At 45.4% G+C, this 16,169-nt stretch overlaps 1 protein-coding gene across 2 annotated transcripts in view; it reads left to right on the top strand.

Annotated features, from left to right (window-relative positions):
- KCNQ3 (potassium voltage-gated channel subfamily Q member 3) overlaps nucleotides 1-16,169 on the top strand; it is a 660,337-nt gene that overhangs the window by 473,392 nt on the left and 170,776 nt on the right. For both annotated transcript variants that reach the window (XM_069220769.1, XM_069220768.1), the window contains exon 7: nucleotides 11,658-11,753. In XM_069220769.1, the coding sequence (XP_069076870.1) occupies nucleotides 11,658-11,753 (96 nt within the window). The remainder of the gene's footprint in view (nucleotides 1-11,657; nucleotides 11,754-16,169) is intronic.

Below are 16,169 nucleotides of genomic sequence, written 5' to 3'. Positions count from 1 at the left end.
GTTGTGGGAATGGGAATAAAACAATCCAAGGAAGAGAAGCTACACACAACAGGGGCAGGACTGAAGCAAAGTACACAAATTTAGGGAAAATAATTCAAGACGTAGAACCTGCATTCCACAGGGGCAGGGATTGTGCAGACAGAACTAAACCACTGGTAGAAGAAAGGGCAGAGATGCAGCAACAATAAGTAACATGAGTAGTTCAGACCAAACTACAAAGAAGGGAGTAGGGAACAAGAAGTGAAATGGAATCAAGGTACAAGCAATCAAGGAAAAGCCTGGAATCATAGAAGCAGAAAAGATTATTGTGACCCACTGCATACTGAGTTTTCCGGGCAGAAATAGCTGGAGGCAAAGGGGTGGAGCACAGGTGCAACGCTTGAGCCAGGTGTTAGTCATCGACTAGGCTCAGGGAATCAGGAAACCATCAGTGAAGGGAAGGATATAGAGGAATGTGCAGAAAAGAAGACTATGTAAGTGAGCAGGCACATGAGGGAGAACTGGGAAACCAGACACAGCCTGCAGAACAGAGTGAGACAAGCCATTAGAGCATGTCTAAAAGAGTCAGTATTTCTGAGGTAATCAGGAATCATGATGCAAAATGGAGTACCACCAGTAGGACATGATGGGAGCAAGGTTGGGAACAGAAGGGACTACATGTCCTAAAATGCACTGCAATGGTAAAGAGAGAACTAAAACTAGAGCACAATGTTGAGTAGGTGCGCTGTGTGATGAAGAATGTTCTAGCATGGTCAAGTCTAAATGAAAAACCTCACGGGCCTTCATGAGTGCCACCCTGTGGACAAATTACATACCTCCTGTGATTTTTCTGGGATTCTTAGGTCCACTTTTGTAGTTTCACTTTCCACATTAAATTCTAATATGTGTTCTTTTGATGCCGAAAAGTTGAGTGCTTAAGTTTCTAAAAGTAGGGCTGATTTCAGAGTATCACTGTCCCAAAGTGGGGTTTCTTCCATGAGGGTGCCTTTCCATCCAGATACGCCGTTACTTCTCTCCACACAGGCAACATTGTGTCAGTGTGGAACGGTAGTGTCCCCAGTGGCTGGACCCTGTATAGTAGTGTGGGTTACCCCCTGGTGCCCATCCGCCAGCAAACACGTCTTCTTCAGCCACACCTCCGCTCTACACTGGACCGACCACAGCTGTGTACATTTCACATTCCGACGCGAGACCCGCCACCTCCGCACTCAACCCATCCCTCGTCGACAGTGGAACAAAATCCCCGAAGAGCAACTCTTTTCCGCACTCGCCGCCAACCAACCCACCCTCACCACCGACCCCAACGACGCAGCCCTCAGCCTCACGAACTGGATCTCCAACTGCGCAGACAACCTTGCTCCCCTCAAACGCACGCATCGACAGGCCAACACCAAAAAACCTCTCTGGTTCTCTGACACCCTCAAAGAATCGAAGAAAACTTGTCGCGCCCTCGAGAAGGCCTGGCGCAAGGACCACACCGCTGAGAACATGACCGCCCTCAAGAACGCTACCCGCGAACACCACCACCTGATCCGCGCTGCCAAAAGGAACTTTTTTACTGACAGACTGGACAAAAACAGCCACAACAGCAGAGAACTTTTTAGCATCGTCAAGGAGTTCTCCAACCCCAACGCCAACGCCGTCACGCCCTCACAAGATCTGTGCAACTCCCTCGCCACCTTCTTCCATCGCAAGATCAGCGACCTCCACGACAGCTTCGGACACCAGACCCAACCAAGCATCAACGAACCCACACCTCCGACCATCACCCTCAACGACTGGACCCACATCAACACCGAAGAAACCAAAACCACCATGAACTCGATCCACTCCGGCGCTCCATCGGACCCCTGCCCTCACTTCATCTTCAATAAAGCCGACGACATCATCGCCCGCACCTCCAGGCCGTCATCAACTCCTCTTTTTCTTCTGCTACCTTCCCCGTATGCTGGAAACACGCCGAAGTCAACGCACTACTAAAGAAACCTACGGCTGACCCGAGCGACCTGAAAAACTTCCGCCCCATCTCGCTCCTCCCCTTCCCCGCCAAGGTAATAGAGAAGACCGTCAACAAACAGCTGACCACCTTCCTAGAAGACAACAACCTGCTCGACCCTTCACAAACCGGATTCCGAACCAACCACAGCACTGAAACCGCCCTCATCTCAGTCACAGACGACATCAGAACCCTGATGGACAACGGTGAAACAGTCGCCCTCATCCTCCTCGACCTCTCGGCTGCCTTCGACACCGTCTGTCACTGCACCCTAATCACCCGCCTCCGCTCCACTGGGATCCAAGGCCAGGCCCTGGACTGGATCGCCTCCTTCCTCTCAAACCGATCCCAAAGAGTCTACCTCCCTCCGTTTCGCTCAGACCCCACCGAGATCATCTGCGGCGTACCTCAAGGGTTATCGCTCAGCCCGACACTCTTCAATGTCTACATGAGCCCCCTCGCCGACATCGTACGCAAGCACGACATCATCATCACCTCCTACGCTGACGACACCCAACTTATACTCTCCCTCACCAAGGACCCCGCCAGCGCCAAGACCAACCTACAAGAGGGCATGAAGGACGTCACAGATTGGATGAGGCTCAGCCTCCTAAGGCTGAACTCTGACAAAACGGAAGTCCTCACCCTCGGCAACACCCCGTCCGCTTGGGACAACTCCTGGTGGCCCACGGCCCTCGGCACCGCACCGACCCCCGCAGACCACGCCCGCAACCTCGGCTTCATCTTGGACCCTCTTCTCACCATGACCAAGCAAGTCAACGCCGTGTCCTCCGCCTGCTTCCTCACCCTCTGCATGCTCCGCAAGATCTTCCGCTGGATCCCCGCCGACACTAGAAAAACCGTGACCCACGCCCTCGTCACGAGCCGCCTGGACTACGGCAACACCCTCTATGCTGGGACCACCGCCAAACTCCAAAAACGCCTGCAACGTATTCAAAATGCCTCGGCCTGCCTCATCCTCGACGTACCCCGCAACAGCCACATCTCCGCACACCTGAGACACCTGCATTGGCTCCCAGTCAGCAAAAGGATCACCTTCCGACTTCTCACCCACGCACACAAAGCCCTCCACAACAAGGGACCGGGGGCCATATGTACGAACACATTTTCCCATAGACACAGAATGGGCAAAACTGCTTGCTACATCTGGCCCCGGATTACCTCAACCGTCGCCTCAGCTTCTACGCCCCCACCCGTCTCCTCCGTTCCTCGGGCCTCGCGCTCGCTGCCGTCCCTCGCATCCGCCGCTCCACTGCGGGTGGGAGGTCCTTCTCCTTCCTGGCAGCCAAGACCTGGAACTCCCTCCCCACCAGCCTCAGGACCACCCAGGACCACTCCGCATTCCGGAGACTCCTAAAAACCTGGCTTTTCGAGCAGCAGTAACCCCCCCCCTGCCCTTTTCCCCTAGCGCCTTGAGACCCGCACGGGTGAGTAGCGCGCTTTATAAATGTTAATGATTTGATTTGATTTGATTTGATTTGTGTCTGTCTCCCCTGATTGGTACTCATCTTATGCAGCCCAGTAGTACATACCCCTCCGTCAGATATACCCACATGCCAAGTTATTGAAATGCCTCAAGTCTTAATGGTAGCATGGGTGAAAGGTGTGGTGTTCCTCCTGTGTGGGGGCACTTCTCTGATTTGCCCCAGTTTATAGTGTATCTCGATTAGCTACCAAAGATTTTGAACACTTGCAGGATCCTTGTGACTGTTTGCTCCAGCAAAATATCATCTGTGTACAGTGATATTTTTTCTTCCCATATGTCTGCACATTTCATGCTTCGGATGACTGGGTCATTTCTGACCCACCCAGCTAGGGATTCCAGTGCCAAAGCAAATTTCATGGGAGATAGTGGGCATCCCTGTGTCTTTCCCCTAACCAGCTTGAAAATGCTGGATTTCATAGCATTGACTCTCATTTTGGCAAGTGATTGATGGTATAAAAGCTTCACCTATCACCTGTAGTGGTGCCCAAATCCCACTTTCTCCAGGGCTGTAAAGATATAAGGCCATTCAAGCATGTCAATGCCAATGTGGCAACTAGAGATAGTATTAGCGTCTGGTCCAGCACTGTGCTTGTCAGTCCTAGGACTCTGTATAGATGGTATAAGTTGAGTTTAATCTCACTGTTCTGAGTGGACCAATCAATGTAAATATTACCCTTTGCATGTCTTTTTTTTTTTTTCTTTAATTTACTTTATTCGGTGCAAAAAGACCATAAAAGACATAAAATAAATGAATAACATACAGAATTTCCAGTCATAAAAAATTTCTAAAAACACTGTTAATACATTTTCCGAGCACCAAAAGCAGCATGTATAAAATTTAGCACAGCCTGGATTATGTCCATAGTTCCCAAATCATGTAAGTGGGAGTAAGCAAGTTGGCTAGTTCTGATACTGTTAGATTGAAATAACGGACGTAGAAACCTTTTTCTTGGAGTAGTGTATAAAGTGCGAAAAAGCATAAAATGTAATGTACTTTGAGTTGTCTTTCCATCGCAGCAACAGGGAGGGAGGATCTTAAACCAGGTTCCAGCAACTGGGAATGCTACCAGATAATGTAGGGTATTTAGACGTAGTCTTGTGAGTAAAAACCTTTGTTGCTCATGATTAATGATGGTCAAATACAGTTTCGGTTGAAGTTGTTGTGTCTCTAATCTTGTCCGTTGGCTCATTAAGCAAGAGACTGGGTCCATATCCTGATTTTTCTGCCAGAATATGTCTTTGACCTTCTTGATGTCCTGTCTTCTTAAGGTATCTGGTTTAAGGAAAAAATCTCCTAGTCCTAATGATAGGAGAGAAAGGTAAACATATCTAAGCCAGGGTATATCTAGAAATTGTGACAGAAGAAGGGAGTCCTGTATCACCATTCTACATAGAAGCGTTTCAGGCTTAGTCCAGATTTTTATCCACAATATGAGAGGTTGAAGTTTTATATAGCTGGATATGTATCTTAGACCTACTTCTTGCATCTCATTTCCAAAACCTTGACCCGTATCTTGGCTTCAGCATTTAGCAACAAGATTGGCCTGTAAGACGCAAAGTCATCAGGCAGTTTGCCTTCCTTTGCAATGACCATGATAGTGGCTAGTGTATGGTCTTGTGGTAGCTTCTCCTCTTCTCCGGCTTCTAATAACTATTGTGGAACATGCGCTGCAGCAGTTGGGTGGCCTTGCTTTTATATAGTTCAATGGGTATGCCATTAGGTCCTATGGTTTTGACCGACTGCAGCAATCTAATTGATGTGGCTATCTATGTAGTCTTAGTCTCTGTCTCTAGGAATTGTCTATTTTCTGCTGAACGTCTGGGAAGTTTAATGACGTTAAGAAATTCCCATATATTGGACCAGATTTGAGAAGTGGAAGGTGCATACGTTTTGGAGTAGTACTCAGCAAATACCTCTGCTATCTCAGGATTTCCTCTCACTGCTACACCTGATGAGTTCCTAATTTCCAGCAACCAGTTTGTAGCTTGATTCCTGTGGTCTAGATAGGCCAATGATTTCCCAGTTTTATATCCTACATCGTAGTGTTTGTGTTGCATAGAGATGTACTCTGCTGTAGCCTTATTGTCAGCCAAATCTCTACATTCTCTTTGTTTCATCCTATGTCTTAATTTGTTTACTCCCTGTTGCTGAAAGTGTTTCTCTAAGCTTAAGAGCTCTGTCTCAAGGTTTTCCATTTGGGCTCTTTTTTCATCTTTTTCTCCCTAAGTGACACCACCTAGCAACTTATCACTGTCTTGTAGGCCTCCGAGAGCATGTCTGCGGAGTCTACGGTTCAAGTATTTTCTTGACATACAGTTCTGTTGTCTTCTTAAGTTGGTCACTATGTCCCTATTTTTCAGGTTCCATGGATCCATGGACCAAACTCTGTCTTGTCCTCTCTGCCCTGCAACTCCACCCACATTGGGGAGTGGCCAGAGATTCTCCTTGCAAGATGGCAAACTTTCGCAAGTTTCCCTGTGTGTAGGTGTTATGTTAGGAAGTAGTCTATGTATGAGGCGCTCTTGTGCACTCTGGAGTAAAACGTGTATTGCCTCTGCAGTGGATTATGGGACTTGTCATATGTCAGCTAACCTGATTGTCTCCAGGAAGCCCAGGATGGTGCTATGTGCCCCACGGCTCTCTTTTGTGGTTCCTCTGTTGCCATCTTCACAGACTACTGCGTTGAAGCTGCCCCCTATGACTAGTGTGCCAGGGGGAATGCGCAGCAGCCTTGCACCAAACCCTGGTAGGGCTTGGGTTTGAAGTTTTGCTCGGATACATATTAAGCATAGGTTCTATTTAAGACCTTCCTAGAGCCCTGTCTGCATTACATATCTACCCTGTGGATCGAACCATGACTGTTGGGGGTTGAATGATGGAGACTTTTTGTGTAGTCCCACTCCTCTTGAGGTGCATTGATAGCCTGAGCGCCAGCATTGTATATCTATATCTTTTTAATGCTTTACAGTGGCTACCTTTCAGGTGTGTTTCTTGCAACATACCTATGCCTTTGGACGGTCACTTAAAGTGCACTGTGGGCTCGCTCAACAGTGAAAAAATGTTGATAGTCTTTTGGGTTTTAATGTCTGGGTGATAAGCTGTTCCTGAAACAGTTTCATGCTGAACCCCTTTGCCCTTTCCGTGACCCCCACTGCACTGATATTATTTCGGCTTGCGTGCCCCTCAAAGTCTTCCAGCCTCGCCATCATGATTTCATTATATCTGATGAGTTGGACAACTTTTGTTTTGAGTCATTTGGATTCCTCCTGCAACATGGTCAGCGGATGTTCTGTGCATGTTACGTGGTCGCTGATTTTATGTATGTCTGCTCTCAGGAGAGTGACTTCTATGGTGACAGCCTATTTTGGGTTCCAGTGCATCTTTCAAGTCCTTGAATTGTTGTTAATATGTCTGTTAGCGAGGTATCACCCCATTTGTTGCCCCCAATCATTTATCCACACTGTCACTGCTTGTCATGAGGCCTATTTATGGACTCAATATAGTTATGCCTCATTCATTACCACTCTAGAAATCACAATGTATTTGCCTTGCATGGGTGTACATTGCACATTTTTCTTTTGCCTCATTGTTTTGAAACTCACTGTAATATCACTTGCTGAGCAACCACTTTCCTGGGATTCTGTTTGTACATTCTCCGACTGTTCAGTGGGCACAACAAGTGCCAGGTGTTGTTTGCTGTCCGTCCAGCAATTGTTCCCAGGTTCCCAGACATAACACATTAGCTTTTCACTGTATCAAACGAACGTTAGAAATTAGGCCCTGTAGTGTTTACTTTTAGAGAGGAGGATTCTAGCAGAGCTGACTCATCTGGGGAACAATGCCCTCTGGGGCATGCAGCCTGTGTAAACTGGAATTACATTTCCCTATGAGGACCACTTGACTACGCAAAAAGGGGCATGGGGTTCTCTGCTCCAAGAGATCATAAATTATAAAAATAGCCTTCCTGCACATACAATTACAGTGTAGGCACCAGTAGATTTGCATTATGGTGGAACTCTTTGTGTTATACAGTTTTCTAACTGCTATTCTAATTTTCATAAATATTGCCAGTATTGTAATCACATCTAATTTGCTTCATAATACACTATGTTAGTTGCAATAAATATGTTGTGTACTTTCATTGTGTCTTTTTTACTTTTGCTATGGATATGTATGTCTGAGATAATGTATGAAAAGGACTGACCTGTTTTCCACTTTTTCCGGAGAAAGTGGGTTAGAGTGTTGTGCCTTTTGGATAGCCACAACTACTTGTCACTCTGTAAGGTTAGGAGGGCAAGTAAGGCGCTGTGTGCTACTTAGGTATGTTGGTATGACAGTACTGATTTGGCAGAAGTTGCGCAGCCCCTGTATTCTGACATTCTGTTGTCCCAAGGCACAGTTCTGCAAAAGCAGACTCCCAGCAACATGATGTCATGTAGGCTCCTGGGCACTCACAGTCACTGTATATTTATATATTTTGTTTTGCTGCACCCCTTTTGCCCCTTTTCCACCTGACATGGTGGTCTTCCCTTAGTAGGAAGCAGTCTTATTGGCCTGTGAGATGGGTCGAATGGGGACCACCCATTATGTCCTTTTGCTTAGTTCTGAGCTTCCTGATGGCTACAGTAATGGATAATTTTTCTGATATAGGTTGAGCAGGAGAGGGCGAAGCCCTTAGACCGCCAGACTCTGCCGCTTAGGTGTTGGTTAACTGCTGTATTTGTGGGGATCCCCGATGTCCATCCTAAGGTTTTGCTGTTGGGCCTGTGCCTGGACCCATGCCTTCCCCGACAGTTAGTAAGGCTGGGTGATTAAGCACCAGTTTGTTTCCCAGGTCCAGCCCATATTTGTACAGCATCTGTGGCCCCTGCTGGGCACATCTCTCCAGTCTTACTTTGCAGGCGTTTCAACTCCAGGCTTGCCACCTCGATGATGGTAAGTGGATCATTCTGAGTCTGAGTCAGAGGAGAGCCCTGGGGCCGGGTCCCACAGGTCCACTCCTTCTGCTGTGTACCCACTAGAATCGTGACCAGTCCCTCAGGGCCCACTCTCCGTCTCCTCTGCCACACCCAGGCCCCTTCCTCTGCCCCTTGCGATGGTCTGCTGGGTCAGATCTGGTGTGTTCCCCTGGGTCCGTGCCTGCTGCATCCACAGGTTTGTGCTCTTATCTACCTCAGGGTGTGTCCAGGTTTTTCTGGAGTGGAGCACTCCCTGTATCTCAGTGGTGTGTCCACTCCCTTACCATGCCAGATATCTGCCTCCAAAAGGAGTGTGGTACTGGGTGTGCACATGCGGGACCAGGCCGCATCGCTCCTATCTCGGCTTGCAACTCACTTGTTGATCAGAGCTCGACTTTGAGGATGTGATGGGCGTTTCCACCAGTTGCTTGTGCCATAATGAAGTTTTGGGCCACGTATATGTTCAGATGAGGGGAGATTGAGGTTTCAGGCTGTCGGAGTTGCTCTAGCAAGCGGCCATTTTCTCCTGCATCTGGCCTTCGCTATCTCTATTAACTTTTAAGGTTTGTTTTCTTCCGACCATAACTCCAGCAAGACACGATGGAAAGAAGTTCCTTGATGATAGTTGGCTCATACCTTAAGATTCTTCCGAATTAAGTTATTCTTTGTCCTGGTCCAGGTTTTCACAACAACTGTCCAAATTCATGTAGAACAAAAAATTGTATTACAAGGTTGTGTTCAGAATCTTCCTTCATGGAATACAAAGCTTGTTATTTACTAAATGTGATCCAGGCTGATCACATTTGTGGCTGGTGGAAAGCATCAGCAGTAGGGGAGGGCAAAGTATTCACAGGGATTTCAAAGAATGATAAATTCTCAATTTTTTTTCCAACAGCAGAGAGGAAATAAGAGGTACTTTAATGCTCCCTGAGTGAGGGGAAAAAACAACATAGTTGCTTTTAGGAGACTTGTTAAGTGGCCAGTTAATGTATTTAACTCAGTGGTAATTGCATCAAGGTAAATACTCTACCCAGACCTCTGACAGTGCTCTTAAAAAGAACTCAGGGAGGTCTGTGTGCAGTGCCTGCCTGCAGGGTCCTGCTGATACTCTAGCAGACAGATGCTGCACACCAGCACCCCTGCTTGTGCGCTTGCTTTCATGCATTGATGGGGGATGAGCATTGAGATAATTACATTGTTTCACTCCTGCATGGAATGAGGATGTTTTGTGTAGGGCATTCTGCCTGCATTGCATTTATTTTTATTTGGGGCAGGCAGATGTAAAGCTAGCAAGAACTTGCAAATTGCCCAAAGTTTCATATCTGCTTACTGCAGATTACAGAAAAAAAAAACATTTTCCCAACCAATCAGCCGCTAATGTCAGTAATTGGGTAAAATTAGCAGTTGTTCCTGACTATGGGGGTTATTCCAACTTTGGAGGAAGTGGTAATCCGTCCCAAAAGTGACGGTAAAGTGACGGATATACCACCAGCCGTATTACAAGTCCACTATATCCTATGGAACTCGTAATACGGCTGGTGGTAAATCCGTCACATTTGGGACGGATTACCACCTCCTCCAAAGTTGGAATAACCCCCTATGACTTATCAGGTCGAGTGCCACCTTTGGGTATCAGTGGTCATTCTACCAGAGGGGTTGTGGTCAAGGTCATAAGGAATCTCTTTATCAGAGATTTGTATGGCAACTACATGGCCTTCCCCTCACACTTTTGCCCAGCACTAACAGCTGTGTGTGGAAAGTTCCCATCCAGGCAATTTGGCAGACCGAGTTCTGCCTGGTGTTTCTGAAAGTTCCCACAGACAAATATTGCTTCTTTCCAATAACCCTAAGCATTTATTACCACATAAAATGAAAATGAAAAGTAATACAGTTTTTCATAAGTGAGCCGATTTAAAGTGCCACCCCATGAGAGTGAAGGAGCGCACAAAATGAAACAGACGTTCGCTCACAGTCAAACATATCGGCAAATGTGCATAGAGATCACGCTGCATAGGAAATAAAAATAAAAATTTGTCCAGAAATCATGCTGAAAACATGGACCTTTGTATGTTTTCAGTAGTTGGCTCAAAGAGGGCTAAACACCAAAAAAGGCATGACGTATGCATGCCTGTCATAAATAAAATCAAGCGATTTTTAAAAGGGAAGCCCACGAACCAATGAAACTGATGGGCATGCAGTGGGCGTGGTTAAAAGCCCACAGAGAGAATACAGAAGCCTAGAGCACTTGCGCTCTCGACCCTAAAAGTGAAGCAGTATTATGTCTTGGTCTCACTTTCTTAAAATGATCTGTCAGCAGATGGGTATTGGCTTGGAATACCCTCATATAGCCAGAAAGGTGACAAGAAACACAAGGACATGGAGGTAATTATTTACCTGTAATCTTTATTGCTCTTCTCTGACTCGTCTTTACTGCCTCCTCACAACCCTACCGTCCCCCACACTCTCTTGACAGTTAAAGCTTGGTATGACCAGAACTACCAAAGATCAAAAAGGGATTTATGGGGAGCATAGATTGCAAGGATATAGTAGAAAGAGAACAGGGACAATTGTTTGCAAAAAATAAACATATTTTTGAGTATGCAGCAGCAAATTCGAACTGTTTTCCTGGTGAACTTCACCTGATTTAGATAGGAATGTGACACAAAGGTGCGCCATGTCAAAGAAAAATAATTTATGGTGAAAATAAATGAAAATTCAAGATAATTGTTGAAGTGGTGCAATTTCCTTACCTTACATTTGGTGTAACGCACAGTAGACATACTTTAGCAATTTGTTTGATTTGGAAAATAGGGGCAAATTATCAGCGTAAATTCACAACAGTTACACAGTGGATATACTCACGTTAGTGAATTAGCAAAACGATGATAGTGGAACAAACCATGGTACATTTACACATGTGCATGTATCTGGACTTGCATGCAATATTTAAATAACCAATGCTAGCCTTTAAGCATGTTTTTTTTCATTTGAAATTGTGTGTATTATGTCTATAGTATCGTAAACCAGGGATTAAGGTGAAAGATAGGTCTCTACATATACCGGGCTTGTGAACTAGTGCAATTGTGAATCTTCGTGCTTTGACAATATTTATAAATAAATAGGGGTCCCTGTAGTCGTTTGTTTCTTCTCCAGTGTACAGTGCATAATCTGAATAATATTTTGGTTTTTTTCAAGGGTATTTTGGGCTCTGGGTTGGCTTTGAAGGTCCAGGAACAGCACCGTCAAAAGCATTTTGAAAAGAGAAGAAAACCAGCTGCTGAGCTCATCCAGGTTTGCACGGTGGTCTTATCTTTGGTATGCTCGAAATGTATGTTTGTAACACTTACCTGCAATGACCTCCAGTGGTCGACTGTGTGAACTGCAGCAATTAATAATAGCTACAAATGGTTTTTATTAGTTGGTCTTCCTGAAGGTCACAGTGGATGCCGAGAGCTGATTTAAAATATGAACAGTTGTCATAGTTACTTTTGATAAACAACTGTGCTATTTCTACACCACTGGGAAATAATGTAACGTTTAGTTACAGTTAAGTAAAAATGCTGTTTTCAAACACACCTGGAGAGTCGTGAGGGACCCCGAAACTCAGTTATTCATAGGCTTTCTGTTGAATTGGGGCTCCACCAGGAACGTAGCTTGGTCAGTAGGATTTTGGGACGGTGGGGGGAGGGGGTTGCTTCAGATTTTCCAACAATCACGCTGGCATATGATGTCAAAATATATTATACAACAAGCAGGGCACATAAGAGGGGCTAAAGAGACTTTTTTGAAGACTTTCAAAGCAGAGAGGGAAAGAGGAATGTTCGCTTTTTTGTCTGTTTTTATGTAAAGATTCCTTGTGAAATCCGACGGTCACCTCACCATACCCGACTGAAAGCACCTGTACCCAACTATTTTCCAGAAAATCCCTCCTCTCTCCCCCTTAACACCCACCCTCCCCCCCAAAAGAGCTGCACCCTTAGGCTCCATGAAGGGGACTTGCGTTACGGCCCTACATTCAGTATAAAAGTAGAAATGTAAAGGCAACTGTACATGTCTGTTAAGTAAGAAATTCACTGTTTTTGGTTTGCAGACCTCTGCACTCCAGTTTCTACTGCTTCTTCCAATATTTGACACGAAATTATCCTTGTAGATCTCTTGTATTTCTATTTCATTTGAGTAGAGACAAGCAGAAATATTGACATTAAAAAGCTTTTTTCAGCACATGCAAGAAAAGATCACAATTTTAGATTTGCAGAGAGAAAAAAATTTAACGTTTAAAATGACAAGTACGGTTCTCTAGCTGTAGTGCATACTCATTGTCAGTATATTGGACATAATAAAAGTCAGAATCAGTTAAATGGCCTTGACATTCTAAAATTGGCTGGCCAAACTGTGTTGTTCTCATTTGTCATCACATCAAAGTAGGGATTCAGGAATAGAGTAAAAAGTAAGCCCCAATCCGAAAAGTTTAAATGGCATTCCATAATTTTCTATTAAGAATATTTTGTTGTATTATGAATATCCCTAGACCTTCCAAGAAGTTAACATTTGTATTAATTATCTGGGAACAAAAAGCATCTTTTATCTTTTTTTCAAGATAATATGCCCTTGCTTTCTTTAAAACTCTTAAATATTTTTCTTCACTTGAGACCTTCAGAAGATGGCAAATGTAGTCCTATTTAGCACTTGAAGCGATAATGTTGTTGGACCAAACTCTTGTGGATTAATACAACTTTAAATTATTCTTTTCAAAATATTATATCTTTTTTCCTTCATGAGATCACAGCTCGTTTTTGAATTTTAAAGTGACAACATCTAACCAAGATCAGTGTTAGAAATGGGGACTCTAGTTGACAGTCAGTTTACACCCTGTCAACCAATCAAGCAATCAGAGCATTTGTAAAGCACACTACTCACCCCTGAGGGACTCAAAGTGCTGATAGAAGGGGGCGCTTCTACTGCTTGAACAGCCATGTCTTGAGGTGTCTCCTGAAGGTAAGTAGATCCTGTGTCTATTACAGGTGGATGGGAAAGAGTGCTACATGTCTTGGCGGCGAGGTGGGAGAACGATCTACCACTGGTGGTCGTTCTATGGATGCGTGGGACGGTGACGAGGGCAAGATTGGCAGAGCGAAGCTGCCGGGTCGGGTGTAGAAGGAGAGCTGTCTTTTGAGGTATTCTGGTCCGGTGTTGTGCAGTGCCTTGTGTGCGTGGGTGAGGAGTTTGAACGTGATTCTCTTGTTGAGCCAGCGTAGGTCTCTCAGGTGGGCTGTGATGTGGCAGTGGCGGGGGATGTCCAGGATGAGGCATGCAGCGGCGTTATGTATGCGTTGCAGTCTTTTCTGGAGCTTGGCCGTGGTTCTTGCGTAGAGGGCATTGCCGTAGTCCAGTTTGCTGCTTACGAGGGCTTGGGTGACTGTCCTTCTGGTTTCAGTGGGGATCCATTTGTAGAACTTCCGAAGCATGTGGTAGGTGTTAAAGCAGGAGGAAGAGATGGCGTTCACTTGCTGGGTCACTAGTAGTGATGAGTCCAGGATGAATCCCAGGTTGCGTGCGTGGCCGGTGGGTCACGGTGCAGTTCCCAGTATGGCAGGCCACCAGGAGTCGTCCCATGCGGTGGAGGTGGAGCCGAGGATGAGGACCTCAGTTTTGTCGGAATTCAGTTTCAGGCAGCTGTTCTTCATCCATTCAGCGATTGCCTTCATTCCTTCGTGGAGGTTGGTTTTGGCGATGGCAGGGCCCTTGGTGAGGGAGAGGATCAGTTCGGTGTCATCGGCGTATGAGATGATGTTGAGGTTGTGATATCGGGCGATGTTTGTGAGCGGGCCATGTAGATGTTTCTGTCTTTGAAGTAGGCAAACTTAAAAGGAAAGTATTTGTAGTGCTCAAGACCGGGCCTCTTCCTTGCACTGCCTAAGACACACACTAAGAGGTTGCAGACTGTATTGTGTGAGGGCAGGCACAGCCCTTTCAAGTGCAGTTGTCAGCTCCTCCTTTCCACTCTGGCTCAGGAAGACTCATCAGGATATGCAGGCCACATCTCAGCTCCCTTTGTGTCACTGTCAAGAGTGAATTCACAAACAGCCCAACTGTCAGTCTGACCCAGACCTGTTTTCAGCATCCAGGCAGAGGTACAGAATGGCTAAGCAAGAAAATGCCCACTTTATAAAAGTGGCACTTTCAAACAGAAAATCTAAAAACCAACTTTACCAAAAGGTGTATTTTTAATTTGTGAGTTCAGAGACCCCACACTCCATACCTCTATTTGCTCCCAATGGGAGACTGTTCTTAAAAGATATATAAAGGCAATCCCCATGTTAACCTATGGGAGAGATAGGCCTTGCAATAGAGAAAACCCAATTTGGCAGTATTTCACTATCAGGCCATGTAAAACACAATAGTGAATGTCTCACCTTTAACATACACTACCACTACACCCTGCCCATGGGCTACCTAGGGCCTACCTTAGGGGTGCCTTCCATGTAGTAAAAGGGAAGGTTTGGGCCTGGCAAGTGGGTACAATTGCAGGGTCGAATTGGCAGTGCAAAACCGTACACACAGACACTGCAGTGGCAGGTCTGAGACACATTTATAGGGCTACTTATGTGGGTGGCACAATCAGTGGTGCAGGCCCACTAGTAGCATTTGATTTACAGGCCCTGCATACACATAGTGCACTTTACTAGGGACTTACTAGTAAATCAGATGTGCCAATTTTGGAAAAACGATTACCAATACCTTTTAGACAGAGAACACTTGTACTTTAGCACTGGTTAGCAGTTGTAAATCACCCTCAGTATCAAAACCAGCATAACGAATTACAGCTCAGGATCCACATACAGGGGGTCAGAAGCAAAATAGCACATGGAAACCACGCCAAGAGCTGCCAGGTCTAACAATCAGTTACTACAGATTTGATCTAACTTAATTGTACCAGCACAAATTCAAAAGGAACAAAAATAATAGATCAGTAAAGACTGGGTGTCTCCAGAATGTAGGTGACCTTAGGAGATGTACTTCCTGCTTTACCTGTGTCAGTGCTTATTCATCAGGCTTAATATTGGCAACTGTAGTTTTGGTCAATTTGGCTGTGAGAGATTATTGTGACTTTGGGCCGTAGTTTAAGCTGCAATGTAGCCATTAATATTAGTCGGAAAAGGACAAAGACAATTTTCAGCAATTCATAGTTATTGCTTATTGATATGTTCACAATTTCCTGTGAGAGGTGGACAGCCAGGCACAAACCCACTAATTAACCTAGATCAAACTGCTTTATAGTAACACATGAGTATGGAATTGGATCTTAGTGAGATGCATACAGGTCGGGACCAGAGAATCAGAAGACAAATGTTAGAAAATGAGCCATTAGTTGTGCGGCCTGCACAATTAATGGTCCACATTTGTCCTCCACTGGGAACCAAACACCCCACTGTAGCACTTTACTCTCACAGGGTAGTGAAGCAGAGCAGTCCAAGGCCTACTCAAGGGACGTGGTGTGGGCTAGCAATACAGATTCACAGGTACACAATAGTAACACTCAAATAATAATTGTCCATTCTGTGATTTTTCTTTTGAAAAAGGAAAAAGTCAATTTATTACACAAGCAGTACTCAATGTTATGCAACAATTTGCAAATATGCACAAGCTGTTGTAAACACTTTTGGATGACATTGCGTAATCCGTGTCTCTCTGAGGGGAGTTTGAGAT

Source organism: Pleurodeles waltl, chromosome 2_2 (genome assembly GCF_031143425.1).
Source record: "Pleurodeles waltl isolate 20211129_DDA chromosome 2_2, aPleWal1.hap1.20221129, whole genome shotgun sequence".
Classification (NCBI taxonomy): Eukaryota; Metazoa; Chordata; class Amphibia; order Caudata; family Salamandridae; genus Pleurodeles; species Pleurodeles waltl.
Note: the sequence above shows the minus strand (reverse complement) of the source record. Positions and strands in the feature narration are given on the sequence as shown.